General features: G+C 34.2%; 4 protein-coding genes across 12 annotated transcripts in view; 2 read left to right on the top strand and 2 right to left on the bottom strand.

The window, feature by feature from the left end:
* Positions 1 to 1,617: 1,617 nt before the first annotated feature.
* LOC122724369 lies at positions 1,618 to 23,282 on the bottom strand. Its single transcript, XM_043959031.1, has 2 exons — positions 22,821 to 23,282; positions 1,618 to 1,819 (listed from the first exon to the last, which is right to left on the bottom strand). Exons 1-2 carry the CDS (start codon positions 23,174 to 23,176, stop codon positions 1,633 to 1,635), a joined length of 543 nt encoding a protein of 180 aa, XP_043814966.1. The 5' UTR covers positions 23,177 to 23,282; the 3' UTR covers positions 1,618 to 1,632.
* LOC110620769 (probable E3 ubiquitin-protein ligase ZFP1) overlaps positions 3,244 to 27,088 on the top strand; it is a 28,772-nt gene continuing 4,927 nt past the window's right edge. For 2 of the 3 annotated variants that reach the window (XM_043959019.1, XM_043959020.1), the window contains exons 1-4: positions 3,244 to 3,406; positions 8,660 to 8,663; positions 24,419 to 25,131; positions 25,500 to 25,608. The gene's annotated coding sequence lies outside the window, so the exon portion shown is untranslated. The remainder of the gene's footprint in view (positions 3,407 to 8,659; positions 8,664 to 24,418; positions 25,132 to 25,499; positions 25,609 to 27,088) is intronic. The other variant, XM_043959021.1, reaches the window with a different exon arrangement.
* On the top strand, positions 3,738 to 12,915 carry LOC122724358. 7 transcript variants are annotated; one of them, XM_043959004.1, is made up of 8 exons: positions 3,738 to 4,110; positions 4,479 to 4,587; positions 7,676 to 7,894; positions 9,272 to 10,018; positions 10,091 to 10,503; positions 10,751 to 10,849; positions 10,932 to 11,069; positions 12,568 to 12,915. In XM_043959004.1, exons 4-8 carry the CDS (start codon positions 9,322 to 9,324, stop codon positions 12,712 to 12,714), a joined length of 1,494 nt encoding a protein of 497 aa, XP_043814939.1. In that variant the 5' UTR covers positions 3,738 to 4,110; positions 4,479 to 4,587; positions 7,676 to 7,894; positions 9,272 to 9,321; the 3' UTR covers positions 12,715 to 12,915. The 7 variants fall into 7 exon arrangements, with proteins under 7 accessions (XP_043814939.1, XP_043814938.1, XP_043814940.1 ...); XM_043959003.1 differs by lacking the exon at positions 7,676 to 7,894; XM_043959005.1 differs by having other exon boundaries at positions 3,738 to 4,587.
* LOC122724375 overlaps positions 19,106 to 27,088 on the bottom strand; it is a 43,773-nt gene continuing 35,790 nt past the window's right edge. The window contains exon 5 of the mRNA XM_043959106.1: positions 19,106 to 19,232. The gene's annotated coding sequence lies outside the window, so the exon portion shown is untranslated. The remainder of the gene's footprint in view (positions 19,233 to 27,088) is intronic.

The raw sequence follows: 27,088 nt of genomic DNA, 5'->3' as shown, positions 1-27,088 counted from the left end.
GATAAGATGCCAAGAACAAGGAACATTAAGATTGATTTATTATCAGTTTTTTGGCAAAACAGATAAAATCACTCCTTGATAAATGTCTTTACAAGCAGACCCATTATACAGTCACATTTCTATGTTTAAGGAACCATTTGGTAACATTGCCTAGATCAAGAATTTCTCTATGTTTAAGGAACCATTGGTTAACATTACAAGTTTACAATTGTAACTCCCCGCAAATCTGTTCCTTCCCCTGCTCTCATTGGTTAATGCATTTTGACAAAGTGATTCCTCCGAACAGAAATACAAGATGTTAAAAATGGGTTCAGAGCTTGATGAGTCAACCTCACCCAGCTAGGAAATAGCAGCAAATATGTAGTTATTGGCAATTAATTTCACTAATTTATAAATAAGATTTGCATAAACAATAATTGAGACTTGAGAGTTAAAATATAATATTGAAACAACATGAAAAGATTCTTGCTTTCTCTCTGTATTCTTGGATTATGAACAGTAGGTGTTTCTCAACAGTGATTGCAACTTGATTGAGAGCATATAAAAATAGTCGTTCACCAAAACAGCTTGGAAAACAAGTCAAGCGGTAAAAAAGTTTCAATTTGCCGCAATTATATTTTTCTTCGTATTACATATTTATAGGTTACATATATGTTTGTTGCATGCATCCTCTAAAATTTCAAACCATATTTTTTATTAAATTTAAGCATTAACTCACAATAATAGATTCAGAAATACACAAGAGCCTCACAAATCGCAGAAATTTTGAAGCAATCAACTAGCAGGGGTTTTGGGAATTAAGGTTGAGTTATTGAGCGCCTCCATCAATCGAGTGCCCTTGTTTAATTTATATAATTTTCCTTAGACACACTGTATCGGCCATCTCCAAAGATGCGCCAATCTCCATTTTGGCGTTGGAGATGGCCCTCCAACGCTGCGCCAAAATCCAACGTGATTTTGGTGCTCGCTACAGTGTCTTCTTTTTTTTTAATTTATAATATAATTCAAAATTTATATATATTTTTAATTAAGTTTACTTATTTTTATTTTTATAATTTATTATATTTTTAATTTATTTTATATTTTTATAATTATTGAAATTTAATTTAAATTAATATATATACAATTATAAATAATATTTATAATAAATTAATTTATTTATAATATATTATATAGAATAATATAAATAAATTAGTGTTTAATTTATTTATAATATATTATATAGAATAATTTAATATGTATGAGTTTATTTTATTTTTAATTTGCTAATTAATGCTTAATTAATGTATATTTATAATTAATGTTTAAGTAATATTTTTTTATAATTATTATTTAATTAATATATTTTTATAATTAATATGTTTTTTTTGTTTATTTATAAAATAATTAAATATTTGAATATTGAATGAAAATATAAAATATATAAATATTTAAAATAAATATATAAAATTATATGAATTTTTTGAGTGAAATATATAAATAAAATTAAAGTAAAATAAATAATATAATATTAAAAAATAAAGAATATAAATAGAATATTTTTTTTGGTATTAAAATTGATGCAAATGGAGATAATATTGCAAAAAATGGTGATAGGGTTAGAGATGGCCTCAGCAGTCAAATACAGTAAAATTAGATAGAAAAGAAAAGAGAAAAAAAAAAAAACCAACCTTTAGAAGAACAGGATCTACACTTGGAAGGCACACTCTTGGCAGTTCTCTTCTTCTTCAAGCAAACAGCTAATCGCCTTGCACTCTTCTCGGAACCACCAGATCTTTTATCAGCCTTATAATTTTCCGCACCAAAATTCAATCGGCGCCTTGCACTCTTCTCGGAACCACCAGATCTTTTATCAGCCTTATAATTTTCCGCACCAAAATTCAATCGGCGACCCGTGATGCCCGATTTCTTCCTCGAAATCCTAGTTTTCTTACCACTTGGCGAAGAAGCAGAAGCAGAACTCGAGAACCTAAAGATCCCATTAGGTGGTTGCTGGAAATTACTGTCGTATCCGCACCCACTACCATGGTTAGGAAATAGAGGAGATTGAAATGCAGAAGCAATCGAATCTTCAAAAGGATTTTCTTCCTCTTTAGGGCGTTCCTGAGCAAGAAAATGCTTAGCAACGAAAGTAGCAGATCCTGCTAAAGCTGCGGCAAGGAGAAGTTGCCACATCTTTTTAAAATGGAAAAGAGAGGTTAGTGGTGGTTGGTGCAGGTTGAGAATAGAGTGAAGTGAAGAGTAGGGGAAGGGAGAGGGAAGAGTTAGGTGGCCTGTGGCGGAGCTGCCAAAGTTGGTTTATTTGGGTGTGGTTTAGAGAAGAGCTTTTTTTATATCACTCATAATTAAGAAAATAATCGCATCTAAAAATCTTTTAATTATGCAATGATATGAAAAATATGTTCAAATCGCTTGTTTTCTTATTTTAATTTTTCAATTTAGAAATTATTTATTTGATAATCTTGGTTTGATTATGTTTCCTAATTTTAAATTAGATCTTAATAATCATGCATAATTAAGAAAATCAATTCGGATTTGAAATATATGATATGAAAAATATGTTCAAATCACATGGTTAGGGCTGTTTCCTTTTTTTAATTTTCCTGATTCGTAATTTTTGATCTTAATGTGTTTTGATTAACCTTTTTTATATAATGCATAATTAAGAAAATAATTATCGATTCGGATCTGAAAATTATTTTTTTATTATACATGATATGAAAAATATGCCCAAATCACATAGTTCCCGCTTGATTCCTTGTTTTAATTTTCCAATTTGGAAATTATTTTGTTTTGGAAATTTTGTTTCTCGTACCAAAACTGATGACTCCCTGTTTAGGTACGCTGTTTGATCATCTCGGATCAACCTTTTTTTTTCTTTATTTTTGTTACCTGCTGTTTGATCATATTATAGTTGATCAGCTTTTGGCTTCGGTTTCCTGGTTTGATCATTTAAATTCGTTTAATTTTGATTATCTGCTGTCTGATCATCTTCTGGTTGGATCAGTTTTTGGTTTTGCCTTTGATCGTGTTGTTAATAGTTTCTTTTAGCTTTTGGTTGTTGCCCCTTGGCTTTCTCTTTTTTATTTTTTAACTTTTTTTTTTGTTTGACCTGTATTTAGGAATTTATATTTTTATATTTACTTCTCGTTTTCTAATATGGGAATATTTAGAATTAGTCTGTAAGTTGTATCAGTTGAGTTCAGCTCATGAAAATGATTGCAATTGTGATGATCATTACTCTTTATATGTACTAAATGTGTCACATAACATGTCTGTCTGACAAATCTAGTCTCAATAATATAAGACCTCTTTACTTTCTAATTTAATTAACCCAATATCTCTCTTAGATGAAGTTACACGGGTATAGATTTGCATGCAAGTCTACATTTGGTTCTCTTTGTCGGTAGTTATTTTTTGTTTCAATAATGTACTTGAATACACACTAGTGCTGTACAATATGGTATTTGGAAGAGAGATTCTAGATTTATTTTGAATCTGTTATTCAGTTAGGGAAGAGGTGTGTATCTTGCTATAGAAGAGCTAGTGGTACTTCTTGGGTACCTTTGACCTTCTCATGTCTTACTCTGAACGCCCATCATCCTATTCTCTTTTTCTAGGCTCTTCAAATCAAAGGTAGTCGTTTGCTGGGTTGCTGAGCATATTTTTTGTTCATTCAAGAGAATTTGAGTAAATGTCTTGTTTGTTTTCATGCTTCTATTGAACTCCACGAGTACTACCCGCTTGTTGTCGTCTTTAATGCACCAAGCTGACCAAATTTGTGGAAGTGAAAGAAGATACTCTTAGCTATTGTTGAAATTTTTTTTTTCTGATTCTGCCTGATAAGATACTGATATAGTTTTCTTGTGGCAGTAAACCTTAAGATATTTATTCTACTTTATAGTGTAAGCATTTCAAATGTTAGTTTTTTGAATGAGGGCCTGAGTTAAGCGCTAGTTTTACTCTTGATGACCTTAGCATCAACTAGATTTAGATTGTTTTTCTTATTGTGCAGGTTCAGTTCTCACTTCTGATCTGATGGTGTTTACTGTTGGTCACATTGTTGATTTTGAACTGAAGGATGAATAGATGTCAAGTCCATGTTTGTAGGTAAGAAGTTTTGATGATGCATGTTCTCTATTAAATTCTCTTTCTTTTATCCCCTTTCTCCGACAATTCAAATATCAACTTGCATATTTTATCCCTAGTAGCTTTGTAGCTGTTGGCCAAGTGGGCCATAACAGCTAACTCAAGGTTATATTCTCGTCATAGTTTACTCCTACATTTCTGAAAATGTATTGCCACACGTCATCTATATTTCAAGTCTTCATTCCCAAATTCTGATGGTTTTTTTTCCTCATTTTAGGTTATATGTGGTATATAATTGGCTCGATATATTTACCTTCGTCACTTGGTGTTGAATATCAAGTTAATGCTTTTTTCTTTCCAAATATGCTGAATTGAAAATGGTGTTGCAGGCGCATTGTGGTTATTGGTTAAACCCTGTGTTCTCTTCAAAATAGAGTAGCTCAGTCTGCTGTTTTGCAGTTATATAAGTTGTCTCTTTCGGGGAGAGCAAAGTATATGGTATTAAAGATTTCCAATTCCACTTTCAAGCATTACTTATTCTTATTACTTTGAACATCATTTTTGCTATTGGATAATCTAATTCCGCAGTGGGAAGCCTTATGTTTATTGCCATAAAAAGCAAATTTGTACAATTATAGTTGAGGATCATGATTGATGGACTTATTTGTTTTCTATTATGATTAATGATGCAAAAAATGTCCTACAGATTATCATTGGAAATCTAGGAAGTGGCATTAATATGAAGAGGCTAATTATCATCCTGCTGTGTGATCCTTTTGGTGTGCAGTGTGGGGGGATGAAGGTTGATTTTCAGAAGTTCTGTTGGAGTGGTAGTCAACTTTATATGTTTCGGTTTGAAGTTGTGAAGTAGTAATTCAGGTTGGATTCGTTAATGTCTGTGTGCTCAGCGGATGTCACCTAGATAATCTGCAGCCTGCATTTTGATCTATCATGAGATGTGATATCCTAAAATTATCTTGTGGGAATAATCAAAATGGTGTGCCCTTAATGTTGTACCGACTGGGTTTATCTGGTGATGGATGGTGGCATAATTTTGGGATTGCTGTGAGTGCTGCGATATGCATTAGTTACCTCCAGAAATTTTGTGATTTACACATTGGTTGCAGAGCATTAGGTGGCAGTAAGCTTGATCATAGGGGAAAACAATAATTAAAAGCATGGAGATGCTAATGTCTATATAGCTGAAGTTCAAGGCCTGATGGCTTCAGGTTTACATAGGTCATGAGCTTGGAGGGGAAACTTGTACCTAATGTCTCACGACTGAAACCAAAAGTCCGAATGATCATAATTTCACTTCCTAGATGGAGTGTCTTGACTGGAGTGCTGATTGCATATTAATTAACTATGCTGCTGGCAAGGCTTGTTTTTGCTGCTGTAAACTAAAGAACAATTATGAGACTTGGGCATTAGGGAGTGGCCCCTTGTGTCTTAGACATCTTCTTTTTTACTCATCTTCAGGAATATCTATAAACATGTATATGAACTGTGGAAGCTTGTTTTATGCAGATTATTGCATATGCTTTTCTAGGGGTACACATACAACCCTTGATTTTGTATCATAAAAGACTTCAATAGTAACAATCGACACTGTCTTATTATAATCATGTATATTCTAGTTTTTAGAGAAACTTTTCATTATAATTAGGGGAAGATTTCATCTTAATGTGGAAATTTACAGTTATCTTGGACAAGCAACTTCAAGTAGGAATATAGAATTAGGAACTACCATGCGGTCAATAAAATGGCTGCTTAAGCTTTTCTTGGTTTGGCCGTTGTCTTTTAAAGATTTTCTATACTATTTATGCCTCTTTTAGGTGTCTTTCTCCATCATTCTTCCCATTTATACAACCAATTTGGATCTTGTAGCGAAACTTCTTTTTAAATTCATCTATTTTATGGTAGAGCTATTGATAACCGAGTTTGCAATGAAGAATAAAATCACAAATGACGTGGATGGAAATAATATAAAAATATTTACAATTTTTGGGTATTAAAATTAGCTTCAAAAAAAGCTGAAAAGTGAAAAAGGATCCATATGGCTGGCCTCAACCAGTCTGAGACTAAGACTTAGTTGTTGTAAAAATTACTGCACTTACAACTTTTACTGGTAAACTAGGACACTGTGGTTGTAAATTCTACATCAGCTCAATACTGCAGTTCTTGGCTGGCTATTAGAACTTTTATTTTTACTTCATTTTTCATGGTGCAGTTAACTTACAAAATGTATGAAGTTACACAGGTAAGACGCAAATTTAAGTCTAAATTATTCAGCTAATCTTAGGCAATAACTATTCATATGTAGTTTTAAGGTTTTTACAATTTGTATTTGGAATTAAACCCTTTTAAGGACTTTTGTTTTATTTTATTTTAACTATTGATTGGAATTGCAAGAAGAAGTGGCGATTGAAGTAAAACAAACTCATAGGCAGTTACTCAAATGTTGAAGATAATATTGTTTACCAAAAGAAGTGAAAGATTTTGCTTTCAAAAACTAAGAAAGTTAGTTTCTCTATCTCTTGTCCTTACCCTATTATTTCTTCCTTCTCATGTCCTTTTGAGTCTTTAGGCATTTGTTGAATGTTGATGATAAGTTATTTTAGAATTAGAATTATCTTTTTCCTACAATTAGTGAGGAAGCACTTGGGGGTTTTAGTTTCCATTTTTTCACTCTAGAAATTTCACTATTTTTTTTCCCTTTGTTTAATATACTTTTACTTTATGCCTACTGTACCTTGAAAAGCCAAACATGCATGTATTACTGTGTGTTTCTGTTTAACTTTAAATAACCACGTGTTCCTTAGATATCTTTGGGACTATCACCTTTCACTTGATAGTTCACAACTGCATTTCTTCCTATTTCTGCTGTCATTATGGTTTAGAATTATGATTTTCCTGGTATTTTGAAGAGGTATAAATCTATCAAAAATCAACAAACAGTTTTCTCCCAAATAACTTCTGCGAGTAATATATCAGCTTCTTCAGTTAGTTAAAATTATGAATCTGGGATCTCTTCCTATTGCTTGACTGGTACGGATTTTTTTCATGCCTGCAAGTTTTTAGCATGTCTCCAACTTCTCTTTCATTTCGCAATATGTTGCAAGACAGTTTCCTGTTAATTTTACATGTTTTTTTTGCAGTGATTATTATATTGGTCCTCAAAAAGTTGGTGGCTAAGAAGGAGATTGGTAATAGTTTATAGGAACGTTTTAGTAATTTCTTTAGCTCTATATCTCACATTTGGCTTTCTAGGAGAGGCTTCCTGTCTAATAGCATTTGATGCGGTAACATGGTAGGTGAGATTACATCTTGCAGTGCTAGTGATGATTTAAGACAATTGACTTGTGCAGTAGGTACCAACATATTTTCCCACTGCTTGTAAGGTATATGACCATTTATCTCTGCTTATACCGGAGTTGGATCCATTATTTCTCCAGGAGAGAGATTTTTTTTCTTCGTTGTTATTTCTTATGAATCTCCTAGTCTAATACTTCTTAGTTCAGTCAGTGCTTGGAGATGATAGGATCAAAATAATCCAATCTTCTTACTTCTCATTTTGGCTATACAGATGTCTCTATCTACTCACGGTCAATTATCCTCAGTTTGGGGAGCCGCCTTTATTGTTTTCCACTGCATCATGTCCTAGCATTCTAATAGGATGTTGCCGTTGATAGCCTTGTTTCATTTGTGAAAGTAAGGGCATGTTGATTTACAATTTTGGTGTCTTGACCTCCTAAGATTCAAGGCTTAAAAAAAATTCAGTGTACTCTAATTTGAATGGTTAATGGTAAGTGGTAAACATTTGTTTGAATTATTAATATTAACATACATATATATATAATATATATATTAAGACCACAAAAACATATGCACAATCACATGCTTGAAACTAGTTCATTTGGCATTTTGTTGGAAAATTTGTGATGATAAACATAGCTCTTGCAAATTTGAACATAATGTATAAGCATACTTCACAAAGAGGGGATTGTTTTGTTTTCTTATTTAGAAAAATTTATGCCATTATTTTTGCAAATTGAGATACTTTTTATTGATACAGATTTTGGGTTTCTCCTTGATTTGACATAATTCAAGTTCGAAGGAATATTGTTATGGGCCATAGGCATTTATTCAGCACATCCCAAATGTTCGAGAGCGAACAGGATCGTGTTGAATCCCACATCAGTTGTGGAAAGGGGTAATGTGCCCCTTATATGGGCCAAACCTAACTCACCCAAAAGCTAGCTCAAGGGGAGGATTGCCTATGATCCATATAAGGGGCACATTACCCCTTTCCACAACTGATGTGGGATTCAACACATCCCTCACGCCCAGAATTTTACTGGTGCGTCATATATTCATTGAACATCGGATGAGGAGGCTTTGATACCATGTTAAATTTGGGCCAGGCCTAACTCACCCCAAAAGCTAGCTCTAGTAGGATGATTGCCTATGCCTCATATAAGGGGCACATTACCCCTTTTCACAATCGATGTGGGATTCAACACACATGGGTCATAGGCAATTCTCCCCTTGAGCTAGCTTTTGGGATGAGTTAGGTCTGGCCCAAATTTAATATGGTATCAGAGCCTCCTCATCCGATGTTGGGCCTCCCATGAATATGTCACGCACCAGTAAAATTCTGGGCGTGAGGGGGTGTGTTGAATCCCACATCAGTTGTGGAAAGGGGGTAATGTGTCCCTTATATGGGTCATAGGCAATCCTCCCCTTGAGCTAGTTTTTGGGGTGAATTAGGTCCGGCCCAAATTTAAGAATATGCATATAGAGCAACCTTATGCAAATTTGAGTATTGCTAATTTAAAATTTTGCAAATTATTATTTTTAGGGAAAATATTCTCGATGAAAATGCCATGAAATGGTCCAGATCCTCTTGATAGTTTGCATTGTAACTTAGCATATATGGCCAGACATGACTTGGTTTGCTTTGTGACACTGTGGTCTATATTTATTGTGATATCAGTACTTTTAACGTTGTGCAAGCTTCATCAATTCTGTCATTTGATGCACCAGAATTGAACTTGTGAAACTAGGAGCTATTTTGGGGTGCATTAAAGCTAAAAAGGGCATTATCTAGCTTTCTTGAGGTTGTAGCTAGATCTGCATAGCTTTCATAAGAGTTCGACATCTAATACTCTAGTTCATGCAGCCAGGGTAGGTCCTGCAGAGAATGGTGCTTTCTTTTAGCATGCTGAAAGTATGCCTCTTGATGGAGTGCATTTTGCGTCTCAACGGAACCCTGCACCAATGTCAAATGCATTTATTTCCTCAAGCCACAGTGTTGAAGTGTCATATTATCAGCCAGATGCTGCAGGCCCATCTCATGATCCTTTTCTGCATTCATCAACAGTGGGAACCTTTTGTGCAGTTCCAGAAAATCATGCACATGCTTCGTCTTCCAATTATGACAGACAGACGATTAATGGCGTTGAGGGTGACCTTTTTGATCTTACAATGGGCAATGGAAGGGGGCCCCACAAGCGAAAAAGCCCTGGAGTCCCCTCTTCATGTGAAGGGGGCAGTACAAGCAGGTATTATGGTGCTGGAAGTTCATCGGATCCCTCTGTGCCTTCCGAGTTGCGGCTGGAGAAACCAAATTTAGATCCTCAATATATGGTCTGGGAATGCATTACTATGACCCCTGGCCATCGAGGCAATCTCTCAATTGGGCCTGAGAGTTCTATCAGGAATGTTAGAAGCAGGCCTGCACTTGATCTAGAAATCAACCTGTCTAGGACCCATTTATCTAACAATTCTTCCCATAATTCCTATCATGCAGGTCACCCTTTTGACCATTCCAGCTCAGTGGATTTCTCAAGTCAAAGTTCTAGCGCTATGACACATAACTGGAGCCATACCAGAACATCTACTGCTTCTGGAAGGATGCTAGTTTCGGGTTAGTAATGTACATATAATTTTTCATGCAACATTTGAATTCCAATATTTCTAATTTGCCTCTCTGCCACAGATGCTAATGGTTATACTCATGAGACAAACCACTTCCTTGTTGGAAGCAGCATACCTAATGCTTCTGCAGATGTTAGGGGATATCACCATGATTTCATTTCAAGTAGAAACCCTGTTGTTCCTCAAAGTTTCCATAGTGCCTCAGCACATTCTGCCAGAGGCATTCGCAGTAGCTATTCTCAGAGACCTAGCCCAACTTTCAGGGCTTCCTCCAGCAGTTTGCGGTTGGGGCATATGGCACCTTCTGACGATGGGATGCCATTGGTTGCCGAAAATTTCTCATCCAGACAACCAAGGCTATTATCAACTGCAGCTTGGCGTAATAGTGATAGGAATGGGAGATCAAGGAATTCTTATGAGAGATACAGATCGCTGCCCAATGAGCCAAGTCTTCATGATCGATTTTCATCTGAGGTATAATTCCTAAATGATTTTGCTTTAGTACATTTTGAGAGAAGGGTATGAGATGGAATGATATGTCATAACTTCTCTTTTTCTAAATGACTGCAGTTTCTTCCATAATTGCATGATAGATTACTTAAGATGCTGATTATTGCATTTTTTTTGTCTGTTCAATGATCTCCCGCATCTTTAAGGCATCATTATCTGATTCTTTGTTGCTTATTTGCTTCTAAGTGGACTTTCTACTATTGTGCTACAGGGTTTTATGGTTGTGGATCGCTCAGCCTTTTATGGATCCAGAAATTTGTTTGATCAGCATAGGGATATGAGGCTAGATATAGACAACAAGAGCTATGAGGTTATTATTGTTATTTTACTTGACGTCTGTTTCTCTCTGGTTTTATGAAATCTTAAACTTCTTGAGTGATTGGACCAAGCAGGAACTACTTGCACTGGGTGAAAGGATTGGGAGTGTCAGCACAGGTTTTGATGAAGATCTGATATCCAAGTGTTTGACAGAAACAGTATATAGTTCTTCAGGCCAAAGCGAGGATGAAGGAACTTGTGTGATTTGCCTGGTAAGAATCTACTCCAAGTATATACTGTCGGTTGGATTCTAATCATAGTTTTAAATCGTGGTTGCGGTCGCGAGTAACAGAAAAAGGCTTGTATGTAGTAACGGCCTCGGTAACACAAGTTTTTCAAAAAAATTTGCAAATGATATTAATTAGATTTTAATTCAGAACAATGTATACAAATGCATAATAAACATAAATACATGAAATATAGATTATTTAACTTAAGTTAGACATCATATAGTTTAAAATAAGAAAAACCAACATAATCTTTGTAGATCGAGTCAACTAATAGCTCAAATTATAATTTGAACTCAAAACTAATAATTTTATTGACAAAAATCTTTTTAAAAAAGGGAAAAAATAACTAAAAACTAAAGCACATAAAATTTAATTAACTTTTTAGAAGAAATAAGTTTGGAAATACAATAGTTTATGATAAATTTAAGTTTATAGGAAAAATATGCAAGAAAGATTGAAATTTAAAAGAGAAAGTGAAGAGAAAGTTTAAAAAATATAGCCTTTGAAATTGTTGAAAAGTATAAAAACTAATGAAATTGAGAATAGAGAAATTAATGAAATTGAGAATAGGGGCAGAAGAGGAAGGATATAAAAAAATTTCAATTATTGGTAACAACCGTTGATATAAAAGAATTTCAATTATTGGTAACAACCGTTGCCGTTATTTAACGGTCGGTAACGGCCGTTATGCCGGTAAATAGGGGGCCATTGTAACGGTCGTTACACATGCAAATCAGAGGATCATTGTTGTTTTACGATGGATAATGAATAACGGCCTCCCAAAAACCATTACTTAACGTAATGGCCGTTATTTAAAACTATGATTCTAATTATGGAATGGCTCGGCTGTTGTTAGCTGTTGTTACCATGGGCGGAAGTAGGGGGGAGTTTGGGAGGGCCACCGTTATTTAAAACTATGATTCTAATTATGGAATGGCTCAGCTGGTGTTACCATGGACGGAAGTAGGGGGACAAGGGAGAGCCTTGGCCCTCCCAAATTGGCCCCAAAAAAAAATATTTTTATATACATTTTTATATATAATTTTTAATTATTTTACATTTGACCCTCTCAAAATTAGTAATAAGATTTAAAATATAGTGAACAATAAAAATTTTAGTTTCTTAAATTATTTTAATAAATTATTTTAATAAATTAATATAATTTAAATTTTAGTTAAATATGGGTCTCATGTAATGAGATTCAATTCTCTATGTCTTGGGTCTATAGTAGACCGAGTCTAGAAAAGTTTTTATATTATTTTTATTTATTTTATATTTATTTAGTTTATTATATAGGCCTATGTCAGCCTCCTCCAAAAAAAATTTTCTAGTCTCCCCTGGTTGTTTCAGAATTGACTGTTAGTGGATTGGATCATCACCTTTATCGTTGGGTTGTGTCTAACGAATCTCGTTATTTTCGCTGTCACTGTATTTTCTTTTTTTTTTTTTTTCATTTAAGAATCCATGTTGCAATTGGCAGGAGGAGTACAAAGATATGGATGATGTTGGTTCGTTGAAATTTTGTGGCCACAATTACCATGTGAGCTGCATCAAGAAATGGCTATCAATGAAGAACTTGTGTCCAATCTGCAAAGCTTCCGCTGTGGCTGATAACATGAAGGAATAAATTTCAAGTACCTTGTCAACCATTTACATTTTTTTTTTAATTATCCAAAACTATTTATCATTGTTGTATATAGTACTTGCTCAAAAGAAGAAACAGATGAACTGATTTTTCTAGGGAATATGTAAATGAATGCTAGTCAATGTTAAATCAATTTGTTGGAGGTTCCCATCTCAAATTTGTGGAGCCTGAATGCTGTTCCAATGGTCTTCTATTAATTGGTCTGTCATTTTTTTTTTTCCGGTTTTGAAGGGAAAGTTATATCCAGTCCTTGCATACCTTTCCCTATTATTCTCTCTTTTCACTCCTCTAATGAAAGTATTCCTGAGCCTCGTTTGGGGTTGAGGTTCGGAGGCTGAAAAGGCCAGTAACAAAGGACATGGTAAGTAATAGAGCTGCATATTGGTTAAGCAGAGAGGAAGGAGGATGAGGGGAGGGATTCACAATGCAATGACAAATATTTCATTTCCTTCCTCTTTATCAAATGAAAAATAACTTCTCTCAAACATGTGAGAATTTCGAACAGAAAGATTATAAGTGGATCTTGCGTAGTTCTAGATAATAATGATTTTGATGTTGCGGGCTACTCCTTTCACAATCACATTTTTGGGGACGTCACATCTGTAGTTTCATAGAAGATGAGCTGAGGATATACTGCGAGATGGTACAGGGGATGTTAAAAAATCAGAGTGTCGACTTTGTTTTATGTGCTTCCTAGCTGCCTGGTTCTATTCTTTTTCATTGAATATTGTTGGCCTTATCGTTGAACCCATTCAGAATTTTCCACCATTGAAGGACATGAATTAAAATGATTAGTTTAGTTGTCGTATTTTGAATAATATAATATTTAGGTTTTCATATTTGATTCTTTTTAACTAGTCATTAAAAGGCAGTTAATGAAATGGATAAAAAATAATAATAAGAATTCGAGAATGAAAATCTTTATTGTTATGCATCATGATTACCGCGAGTTTTAGACAGATGGGTCAGAGCTCAAAAGTAAGGTACTACAAAAACAAGCCGCTCAAATTATAAAGCAATGGCATGGAGAGTGAGAGAAAGAAGGAAGAAACAAGAAAAATTATCACATTTTGTAGGCAATACTTCTAATTTGTCTGCATAATGGAGTTTCAGAATGTGTAATCCTATTGAAAATTCAAGAAAATATCTTAGTAACTAAGACCTTTGTGGCTTTGTTGTTGAACTATTTATGTTCGAGTAATTCATACTAATCTTTGTTGTTGAACTATTGATGTCCGAGTAATTCATACTAATCTTGTAAAGAAAAACAAATAAATTTATAAAAACAATTTTGGTTATGCCATAAGAAAACGAGGACAAAAAGGATTAAAGAAAATGAAGGGCAAGAAGACATCAAGTCAAAGAAGAGGAGAGTGAGTCAGAGGCCACTTTCTTCTTACCATGCATTGGATAATATTCAGATAGGTCCCACAATCTTGTCACCACTTGATTATTGATTAGGTACAGGATATAGCCTCCACATTTAGATTGTGAAGAAAGTTGTCCATAACTCATGACCACATCTCCTCCTCCACCACTGTGACTATCCATTTAGGTTCCACCACTTGCCTCCACTTGCCTTCCCATGATTTGAGATCCTGGTTCCACCACTTGCCTTCCCATGATTTGAGATCCTGGTTCCACCACTTGCCTTCCCATGATTTGAGATCCTGGTTCCACCACTTGCCTTCCCATGATTTGAGATCCAGAAAATAAGATTTTACAAGGGTTCTGTGGACTTGGAAAAAACTTACACCTAGAGGAGGGCAATCCTCCTTTTATCTATTTTCTTTTAACTGATAGTGACGTATAACAAACTGTCTATCATTGGGCCACCTGTCCCTACCATGTTGATACGGACGTACGAGAATATATGATCCCTGCCCCATGCGTAACGGCCTCTGACTCTCCCCGGGCGCGCATGCGAATGGAGCCACAAGACAGATGGGTTGATCTCCTTCCTGGTTCCAGACGGGGCCGGAAGATAAGATTGAAACGGGGTTCAGAGGAAGGCTGGCTGATATTGAATAGATACTGGATTACAAAGACACTATCTTACCTATAGAATTTTGAGCCACAAATCCAGTGTATCTCCATTTTTTGTGGAGAAAATGACATCTAAGCTTTCATATAGATGCATACCTTGATGCCTATAAATGCCCATAAAACAATGAGGGAATTTGTTAAATTTTTTAGGTCAAAATCAATTCATTGATCATTTTCTATTTCATGCAATCAAATCATTTTAACAAGTGTCATATTTCTATGCAAAAGTCCAATTCATTTCTCTTCAAATATGTTGACTTGATTTCACTGTGATATTGATAATTGATAAATAAGCATTTTGTAGTGACTCTAACACTAACAAGCTCCATTATTGATCCTTAATGCATGACTATGAGACTAATGGCTTTTTTCTAAAAAAAAATCAATTGCTAAATTAAAAATAAAATTATTGGATGGCAAATTAAATTCTATTAAAAAAAGAAAAAAAAGCTTTGAAAAGTTTAGAAGAGAAATTTAATATGTACGTATAATATTTTATTGAATCGACTCTTAGTTGAGTCTACATAATATAATAAAATCTATGATTGAATGAAGATTCGACTCTTTCTTGCCTTCCTTGAAAAAAAAAAAAAAAAACTATCTAAATTTCTCATGGCCTTCAGCCTTCCAGCATCAGCCATGATGTGATTTAACGAGTGGTTGTTGAGTTCATTCATCAAAATTCAAGAAAATGTGCAAAATAAAGCTGAGATGTCATATTGGAATTGGAATATAGGGTTGTAATAAGCTTGTGAGTAGCAAGTAGAGGCCCACTGAGTTGATATGTAATCTGTGATATAACCTTGGACTTCATTGGTACCCGAGAAAGAAAGAAAGAAAGAGGAAAAGCCTCTGAATTCTGCTTCTTTCATGCTTTTACAATCCAATAATACATGGCTGCATCTTCATATCTAACTTTTCAAACCCAGTAGCTGTCTGTATATAATCTATTCATCAAAATAGATTGTTGCATTGTGGCCCATAGGTTGTGGGTCAAAATCATCAAATCATTTGCTTGAAATGCAAGCAAAGAAAAGGACTTGTACAATTTACTCTTTCCAGAATTTGCATTGCAACAAAGTTCCATATCATATAACACTATCCTGAAAAAGAGAGGTTACAAGGACTAGGGCCATTTCCAGCCATTGATATTGAATTTCAATCATTAAGTTTTTTCTCATATTGCTCGTTAAAGGATTTTTAAAAAAAAAAATTTTTGCCAAAGGTCAAAATTTCATTAATAAGACTAAAAGGCCAAAAAGATTATAAGAATATGGTTCTAAACAGAAAACATCTCAACCCAACCACTAAAGTTTAACCACTCGGTCCAAAAAAAACAAAGAAACCTAGCCATAACCGGCTTTTCCAGACCCGATCTATAAAACAAATAAACTCGAAGCAGACGCTACTCATCTTTCAGAACAGAGATTTCTACAGACTCCTCGTTTTCACAGGCTGTCCATCCGAAAGGCATACTAGGCTGAAAAAACTTCACAACATAGGGAAACCAGGTTATAGAGCATGCAAATCTCCACAATTGAGGAGGGAGAAAGAAAAGAGAGCTAAAGCCAGCCATAAAAGTTAATAGTTATGATGGAGACTTGAGATTGAAGCTTTGATATCTGACACTTGTAGGGTTGCATGTAAGGCAGCCACATGGAACTCACTCATCTCCGGTTCTCATTAAGCTCATGAATAGCGAAGGGCAGTGTGGAGCCTGGACCTGGAGACAACTGCACCTTCAAGAAGCCTTTGCATACAAAAGGCAAGAGGTGGCCAATGCAACTACTGAAAATGACTTGTTGCAGTTGCATTTTTATGCCTAAAAGATGGGCCAAAGTTTCACTTTGCAGATACACTGATTTTTTCTTTGTCAACAAGAAAGATATTATATGTACAAGTTCCAAACTGGATCTTGTTTTTTCCATTCACCAGACAATGAATCTGAACTGCCCAACAGTATAGTACTTTTCTTTCTTATTTGTCACCCTTTTCTATAACAAAAACAATTCTATCGTAACCCAAAATTTCCTGATCAACACAGAATCCAGCTGTTTGGTTTAAGAGAAAATTTTCATGTGTCCAGTGAAAAATGATGATGGGCTGAGTTCAATCAACCAATGTGATCTGTATCAGATAATAAATCCTAATCATGGAAACTTTTGACTTAACTTCTCTGTCATTATAATGATCAATTGATCTTATCTGCACCAGTAAAAATGAAGTGGGTCTCTTTACCTGGTGAAAAAGACATTATAAAACTTTCCACCAGAGAGAATCCAAAGGGCGATTTGACTAATCAGAATCACTGTGACCCTGAGATGCCCACAAAGCAAAAACATAAAAAAAAATGGAACTTGCTCCATAAAGAATGTGCTTTTATTCTCCTAAAATTTTGTAAATTAATAGAACTTTACATTTTATGTGTGATTTTAATAAAAAATTCAATTCTATAAAATTAATTATAACTAAAACCAATTTGTTAATTTGGGGAAAATTACAGAATAATAATTTTAGAGCCGTGTAGATTAATACTAACACACAAATAACAACAATTTCATTGTTTCAGCTTTTTATACATAGAGATTCTCTGCTTCAGCTTCACATATATACTATCTTAAAAACAAAAATAACACTACCTCCAAGTTTCAAAAACTATACTCAGTACAGTTGCCCACAAAATGAAAATAAACAAAGACTAGTTAAATTAATCATGTGAAACCCAACCTTCTATTCTTCCACAGTGCCATCATTCTCTGTTCTGAGTTCTACAATTTTTGACATTTTCTCTAATTGAAGTGACTGGACTGGACCTTCAAATTCATTGGAAGAAAAAACTTAACTTTTCTTCAGTTTCTTAATCCAATCTTGATTCTTGATCAGATTTCTCGGCAAAATGACTTTCTTTTGACATGGGGTGAATTCTCTCTGTGTTCTCATGATCTGCACTCAGTTTTGTTCTGTTTCTTCACTTTCCAGAGGTGAGCCCCAAAATCTGCAAGCTACAGAAGAAGACCTGCACGGCGCAGACCTGCTTCTCGTCAATAACAACGCATTCTTTGGTGGTGAAATACTTGAGGAAACATACATCTTATTTTCCTCATCTTCCACTTCACTTTCTTGCCCTGCATCTTCACTTATGTTGCCAAATTTTGGTTCAACTTTTGATGAATCCTCACGGATTTTGCTTTCTCTCCTGACACCGACCTTAAAAAACATTATCCACTTGCGCCATGAGAGCAAAGTACACTTTGGCCGGCGCGTCGCCCTGTTTAAATGTTGGCAAAACGGGGTGTTTCGGACCCATTTACAGAAGCATTTGATTTTACTTGGTTGGGTCTTGGCTTGCTTGGAACGCTTGACTCTAACCTGTCCTATGCAGGTATCTTTTGGGGAGGAAGGCTCTTGGGTTTCAGTGGCGCCATTTTTCTTCCTAACGAACATAGGACTTGAACGTGACCTGCCTCTACTTCTGCTACTAACATTGCTCCTCAAAAATCTCATCAATGGTGGCGGATAATTCTCGGTCCGACCCGGGCTGGATATGGGCTTTGTATATATCTTCATCTTCCAAGAATGTCTCTCTCTCCCTCTCCCTCTCCCTCTGTGTCGTGGGGCGCCTCTATACTCCGTTGGGTGAGATAGAGATAGAGAATAGAGAATTGAGAGTTTGATGAAGCTGGGAAATGAAGGGGAGAGGATACGGCAATATGCCAGGTGGACAGTTTCCTAGTTTTAGATTTTTTTTTTTTATTTTCTATATTTGAATAAATTCATGCCTTGGCCATGTTAAGGGATCAGACATGCAATGCAACAGAGAGAGAGACCCGTTGCACTAGGGAAGCAATTCTACGTAGGACAATAATTTAATAATAAATGATATATATATATATTTTAATAAATAGATGTGTTAATTTTTAAAATATGATAATTAATTAATATTTTTTTTTATTTTTTATACATATGACTTTATTCTATATGATTGATTGTATTTTATAAATTTGAGAGAGAGATGAGGTTATCTATTCAAGAGAAAATTTAACATTAAAAGGTGATTAACCACTACTAACAAACTATATTTTACTTTTAGAAAAGGATAATTCATTTATTATTCAAAGAAAAAATGTGTTATTATACCTTCATCTGGAACTTTGCTTTTGCTTAAGTTTTCATTAAATAGTCTCTAACCTTCTGATAATTACATTCTTTCAACTAAAACTTCGATTTGCAGTAGGTAATTCCAGTATTTGTTATTAAAAAAAAATCCCTGTATGTTTCTTATTTCTGTTCCTTTGTATTCAGGATTACAATGGTAATAGGTATGGGGTATGTGAGAATTATTATATCTGAATACAAAATTATTTAATAACTTTATTATCTTCTAATTTCAATTAAAAGTTTTGTAAAATCATTAAATTCTTTGATCCTACAATTGAAACACTGGATCATTATATCTTCATCTAGGACTTTGCTTTTGCTTAAGTTTTTATTAAATAGTCTCTTGCCTTCTGATAATCACATTCCGTCAACTGAAACTTTGATTTGCAGTAGGTAATCCCTGCATTTGTTATCACATACTCTTGCTCAGCAAATGTCACAGTTTCATCATCTGTAAAACAATACTCAGGTTTAGAAAGAGACATTTCACATGACAAGGCTTTTTGTTAGCGTATGGTAACCCCAACTCATGCAAACACCAATAGTTGAGTTTTTCCTTTCTTCCAAGAATATTATAACTCATAAACATACAACCTTTAGTGGATGGAGACAGAAAAAACTTGCCTGATTCAGTTGATAGGGAGAATTCAGTCAGGCATTTTACGCAGTCCAGTTCAGCTTCCTTCTCATGGAGTTTGGACTGGGCAGAATGCAATTCAGATTCTAGCTCCTCAATTTGATTTTCCAGCTGTTCGATGAGCAAATGGGACAGTTTCCGATCCAGTTCAGATGGCAATACTCCATCGCCTTGGCAAGAAATATTGCTCTGACCCTCCAGTTTGTGAAGCCCACCAGAAAAAGTTTCATTCTGCACAATATGTTTCTAGTAAAAACTACGAAATACCCCATCCTTAGAGACAGATGGACAATCCAGTGTTCAAGCCACTAACTTATAACATGCCATTCTTCCAGACTCAAGGTTACAATCTACAGTTTACCATGAATCAGGTTTTTGAAGACCCATGTATCAACTGTCATTACAACTGGTAAAGGCACCAATAAACTACTAATCCAAAATACAGATCCTATTTATAAATTTCCCAACAAATGAAGCTAATGACTTCCCTGAATGTTTACAGTGTGATTCAAGTTGCACTACTATTTCAATTATCATTGAGTTTCTAATTGTAGATTTGTAGGTTCCTAGGATAAAGGCAGCATGAATGCAAAATAAATCAATTTTCCATTATAGTAATTGTCAAAACAAGCAACAATTACCGGAAGCACACCCAAGCATGACATGCATTTTTCAATATGTAATAGCTTCCTCTTAACCAGGTTGCCATGAAATGAGAGGGATAGTAAACTTTTAACGGCTCTAAACACTGAGGTGAAATAAAGAAATAAACCTTCTGCCTATGATTGAAGTATAAGTTTTATAAAACTGAAAACAAGTTGTTTCATATCTTATATGGGCAGATAAATGCACCAACAGAAAGGGCATGACTTTTACTGGTAAGAAAATCTAGAGAATAAACAACACGCATGTTTTTGAAAAGGCTCACCTTATCCATATTTGGTTCAACTCCTCCATGACCAGAAGCTTCAGGATAGGACCATGGAGGTTTTTGTAGTTCAGATGCAAGCTCTGCTTCCAGTTGATCCATTTCCGGCAGCTGTGGCTCTGGCTCTTCTGTAAGACCACTACTTGGGCATTCAAAATCATCAATCATTGGGATCCCAGAAGCTTTGATAACTTTGGAGTCATTATTGTGCCCTGTACCTGCTCTATAAAACTCTAATTCATTATTACTGCTTAAATCTTTTGAGATAGCTACAACTTTGGCTGACTTTCTTTTATACAGTTCAGTTCTTAATTCTTTAACAGTTTTTGCAGTCTCATCCATGGCATTGCTTAGCTTACTGATCTCAGCCTTCCCAGCTGACATCATATACATGATTCCAATGCCAAGTCCACAACCAAACAAAGAGCTATCTGCAGAGCACAATATGATGTCAGCTCAATAAATACATGAAACGTATTGGAGAACAAACTTGAAAACAAAGAAGTATTTCCTTAGAGTCAAAGAAACCAAGTCATAGTTCTCCATCAACATGTCAGTCAATTTTGACAACTGATAAGATGCCAAGAACAAGGAACATTAAGATTGATTTATTATCAGTTTTTTGGCAAAACAGATAAAATCACTCCTTGATAAATGTCTTTACAAGCAGACCCATTATACAGTCACATTTCTATGTTTAAGGAACCATTTGGTAACATTGCCTAGATCAAGAATTTCTCTATGTTTAAGGAACCATTGGTTAACATTACAAGTTTACAATTGTAACTCCCCGCAAATCTGTTCCTTCCCCTGCTCTCATTGGTTAATGCATTTTGACAAAGTGATTCCTCCGAACAGAAATACAAGATGTTAAAAATGGGTTCAGAGCTTGATGAGTCAACCTCACCCAGCTAGGAAATAGCAGCAAATATGTAGTTATTGGCAATTAATTTCACTAATTTATAAATAAGATTTGCATAAACAATAATTGAGACTTGAGAGTTAAAATATAATATTGAAACAACATGAAAAGATTCTTGCTTTCTCTCTGTATTCTTGGATTATGAACAGTAGGTGTTTCTCAACAGTGATTGCAACTTGATTGAGAGCATATAAAAATAGTCGTTCACCAAAACAGCTTGGAAAACAAGTCAAGCGGTAAAAAAGTTTCAATTTGCCGCAATTATATTTTTCTTCGTATTACATATTTATAGGTTACATATATGTTTGTTGCATGCATCCTCTAAAATTTCAAACCATATTTTTTATTAAATTTAAGCATTAACTCACAATAATAGATTCAGAAATACACAAGAGCCTCACAAATCGCAGAAATTTTGAAGCAATCAACTAGCAGGGGTTTTGGGAATTAAGGTTGAGTTATTGAGCGCCTCCATCAATCGAGTGCCCTTGTTTAATTTATATAATTTTCCTTAGACACACTGTATCGGCCATCTCCAAAGATGCGCCAATCTCCATTTTGGCGTTGGAGATGGCCCTCCAACGCTGCGCCAAAATCCAACGTGATTTTGGTGCTCGCTACAGTGTCTTCTTTTTTTTTAATTTATAATATAATTCAAAATTTATATATATTTTTAATTAAGTTTACTTATTTTTATTTTTATAATTTATTATATTTTTAATTTATTTTATATTTTTATAATTATTGAAATTTAATTTAAATTAATATATTCACAATTATAAATAATATTTATAATAAATTAATTTATTTATAATATATTATATAGAATAATATAAATAAATTAGTGTTTAATTTATTTATAATATATTATATAGAATAATTTAATATGTATGAGTTTATTTTATTTTTAATTTGCTAATTAATGCTTAATTAATGTATATTTATAATTAATGTTTAAGTAATATTTTTTTATAATTATTATTTAATTAATATATTTTTATAATTAATATGTTTTTTTTGTTTATTTATAAAATAATTAAATATTTGAATATTGAATGAAAATATAAAATATATAAATATTTAAAATAAATATATAAAATTATATGAATTTTTTGAGTGAAATATATAAATAAAATTAAAGTAAAATAAATAATATAATATTAAAAAATAAAGAATATAAATAGAATATTTTTTTTGGTATTAAAATTGATGCAAATGGAGATAATATTGCAAAAAATGGTGATAGGGTTAGAGATGGCCTCAGCAGTCAAATACAGTAAAATTAGATAGAAAAGAAAAGAGAAAAAAAAAAAAACCAACCTTTAGAAGAACAGGATCTACACTTGGAAGGCACACTCTTGGCAGTTCTCTTCTTCTTCAAGCAAACAGCTAATCGCCTTGCACTCTTCTCGGAACCACCAGATCTTTTATCAGCCTTATAATTTTCCGCACCAAAATTCAATCGGCGACCCGTGATGCCCGATTTCTTCCTCGAAATCCTAGTTTTCTTACCACTTGGCGAAGAAGCAGAAGCAGAACTCGAGAACCTAAAGATCCCATCAGGTGGTTGCTGGAAATTACTGTCGTATCCGCACCCACTACCATGGTTAGGAAATAGAGGAGATTGAAATGCAGAAGCAATCGAATCTTCAAAAGGATTTTCTTCCTCTTTAGGGCGTTCCTGAGCAAGAAAATGCTTAGCAACGAAAGTAGCAGATCCTGCTAAAGCTGCGGCAAGGAGAAGTTGCCACATCTTTTTAAAATGGAAAAGAGAGGTTAGTGGTGGTTGGTGCAGGTTGAGAATAGAGTGAAGTGAAGAGTAGGGGAAGGGAGAGGGAAGAGTTAGGTGGCCGGTGGCGGAGCTGCCAAAGTTGGTTTATTTGGGTGTGGTTTAGAGAAGAGCTTTTTTTATATCACTCATAATTAAGAAAATAATCGCATCTAAAAATCTTTTAATTATGCAATGATATGAAAAATATGTTCAAATCGCTTGTTTCCTTATTTTAAATTTTCAATTTAGAAATTATTTATTTGATAATCTTGGTTTGATTATGTTTCCTAATTTTAAATTAGATCTTAATAATCATGCATAATTAAGAAAATCAATTCGGATTTGAAATATATGATATGAAAAATATGTTCAAATCACATGGTTAGGGCTGTTTCCTTTTTTTAATTTTCCTGATTCGTAATTTTTGATCTTAATGTGTTTTGATTAACCTTTTTTATATAATGCATAATTAAGAAAATAATTATCAATTTGGATCTGAAAATTATTTCCTTGTTTTAATTTTCCAATTTGGAAATTATTTTGTTTTGGAAATTTTGTTTCTCGTACCAAAACTGATGACTCCCTGTTTAGGTACGCTGTTTGATCATCTCGGATCAACCTTTTTTTTTCTTTATTTTTGTTACCTGCTGTTTGATCATATTATAGTTGATCAGCTTTTGGCTTCGGTTTCCTGGTTTGATCATTTAAATTCGTTTAATTTTGATTATCTGCTGTCTGATCATCTTCTGGTTGGATCAGTTTTTGGTTTTGCCTTTGATCGTGTTGTTAATAGTTTCTTTTAGCTTTTGGTTGTTGCCCCTTGGCTTTCTCTTGTTTATTTTTTAACTTTTTTTTTGTTTGACCTGTATTTAGGAATTATGGATTTTCTGAATTAGGTGGAGTTATACTTATTTTTCAATGTGATCATTTTCCATTTTTTATATATTTTTATATTTACTTCTCGTTTTCTAATATGGGAATATTTAGAATTAGTCTGTAAGTTGTATCAGTTGAGTTCAGCTCATGAAAATGATTGCAATTGTGATGATCATTACTCTTTATATGTACTAAATGTGTCACATAACATGTCTGTCTGACAAATCTAGTCTCAATAATATAAGACCTCTTTACTTTCTAATTTAATTAACCCAATATCTCTCTTAGATGAAGTTACACGGGTATAGATTTGCATGCAAGTCTACATTTGGTTCTCTTTGTCGGTAGTTATTTTTTGTTTCAATAATGTACTTGAATACACACTAGTGCTGTCAAGTTTAAACAGTACAATATGGTATTTGGAAGAGAGATTCTAGATTTATTTTGAATCTGTTATTCAGTTAGGGAAGAGGTGTGTATCTTGCTATAGAAGAGCTAGTGGTACTTCTTGGGTACCTTTGACCTTCTCATGTCTTACTCTGAACGCCCATCATCCTATTCTCTTTTTCTAGGCTCTTCAAATCAAAGGTAGTCGTTTGCTGGGTTGCTGAGCATATTTTTTGTTCATTCAAGAGAATTTGAGTAAATGTCTTGTTTGTTTTCATGCTTCTATTGAACTCCACGAGTACTACCCGCTTGTTGTCGTCTTTAATGCACCAAGCTGACCAAATTTGTGGAAGTGAAAGAAGATACTCTTAGCTATTGTTGAAATTTTTTTTTCTGATTCTGCCTGATAAGATACTGATATAGTTTTCTTGTGGCAGTAAACCTTAAGATATTTATTCTACTTTATAGTGTAAGCATTTCAAATGTTAGTTTTTTGAATGAGGGCCTGAGTTAAGCGCTAGTTTTACTCTTGATGACCTTAGCATCAACTAGATTTAGATTGTTTTTCTTATTGTGCAGGTTCAGTTCTCACTTCTGATCTGATGGTGTTTACTGTTGGTCACATTGTTGATTTTGAACTGAAGGATGAATAGATGTCAAGTCCATGTTTGTAGGTAAGAAGTTTTGATGATGCATGTTCTCTATTAAATTCTCTTTCTTTTATCCCCTTTCTCCGACAATTCAAATATCAACTTGCATATTTTATCCCTAGTAGCTTTGTAGCTGTTGGCCAAGTGGGCCATAACAGCTAACTCAAGGTTATATTCTCGTCATAGTTTACTCCTACATTTCTGAAAATGTATTGCCACACGTCATCTATATTTCAAGTCTTCATTCCCAAATTCTGATGGTTTTTTTTCCTCATTTTAGGTTATATGTGGTATATAATTGGCTCGATATATTTACCTTCGTCACTTGGTGTTGAATATCAAGTTAATGCTTTTTTCTTTCCAAATATGCTGAATTGAAAATGGTGTTGCAGGCGCATTGTGGTTATTGGTTAAACCCTGTGTTCTCTTCAAAATAGAGTAGCTCAGTCTGCTGTTTTGCAGTTATATAAGTTGTCTCTTTCGGGGAGAGCAAAGTATATGGTATTAAAGATTTCCAATTCCACTTTCAAGCATTACTTATTCTTATTACTTTGAACATCATTTTTGCTATTGGATAATCTAATTCCGCAGTGGGAAGCCTTATGTTTATTGCCATAAAAAGCAAATTTGTACAATTATAGTTGAGGATCATGATTGATGGACTTATTTGTTTTCTATTATGATTAATGATGCAAAAAATGTCCTACAGATTATCATTGGAAATCTAGGAAGTGGCATTAATATGAAGAGGCTAATTATCATCCTGCTGTGTGATCCTTTTGGTGTGCAGTGTGGGGGGATGAAGGTTGATTTTCAGAAGTTCTGTTGGAGTGGTAGTCAACTTTATATGTTTCGGTTTGAAGTTGTGAAGTAGTAATTCAGGTTGGATTCGTTAATGTCTGTGTGCTCAGCGGATGTCACCTAGATAATCTGCAGCCTGCATTTTGATCTATCATGAGATGTGATATCCTAAAATTATCTTGTGGGAATAATCAAAATGGTGTGCCCTTAATGTTGTACCGACTGGGTTTATCTGGTGATGGATGGTGGCATAATTTTGGGATTGCTGTGAGTGCTGCGATATGCATTAGTTACCTCCAGAAATTTTGTGATTTACACATTGGTTGCAGAGCATTAGGTGGCAGTAAGCTTGATCATAGGGGAAAACAATAATTAAAAGCATGGAGATGCTAATGTCTATATAGCTGAAGTTCAAGGCCTGATGGCTTCAGGTTTACATAGGTCATGAGCTTGGAGGGGAAACTTGTACCTAATGTCTCACGACTGAAACCAAAAGTCCGAATGATCATAATTTCACTTCCTAGATGGAGTGTCTTGACTGGAGTGCTGATTGCATATTAATTAACTATGCTGCTGGCAAGGCTTGTTTTTGCTGCTGTAAACTAAAGAACAATTATGAGACTTGGGCATTAGGGAGTGGCCCCTTGTGTCTTAGACATCTTCTTTTTTACTCATCTTCAGGAATATCTATAAACATGTATATGAACTGTGGAAGCTTGTTTTATGCAGATTATTGCATATGCTTTTCTAGGGGTACACATACAACCCTTGATTTTGTATCATAAAAGACTTCAATAGTAACAATCGACACTGTCTTATTATAATCATGTATATTCTAGTTTTTAGAGAAACTTTTCATTATAATTAGGGGAAGATTTCATCTTAATGTGGAAATTTACAGTTATCTTGGACAAGCAACTTCAAGTAGGAATATAGAATTAGGAACTACCATGCGGTCAATAAAATGGCTGCTTAAGCTTTTCTTGGTTTGGCCGTTGTCTTTTAAAGATTTTCTATACTATTTATGCCTCTTTTAGGTGTCTTTCTCCATCATTCTTCCCATTTATACAACCAATTTGGATCTTGTAGCGAAACTTCTTTTTAAATTCATCTATTTTATGGTAGAGCTATTGATAACCGAGTTTGCAATGAAGAATAAAATCACAAATGACGTGGATGG

This window comes from Manihot esculenta, chromosome 8, assembly GCF_001659605.2.
Source record: "Manihot esculenta cultivar AM560-2 chromosome 8, M.esculenta_v8, whole genome shotgun sequence".
Taxonomy (NCBI): Eukaryota; Viridiplantae; Streptophyta; class Magnoliopsida; order Malpighiales; family Euphorbiaceae; genus Manihot; species Manihot esculenta.
Note: the sequence above shows the minus strand (reverse complement) of the source record. Positions and strands in the feature narration are given on the sequence as shown.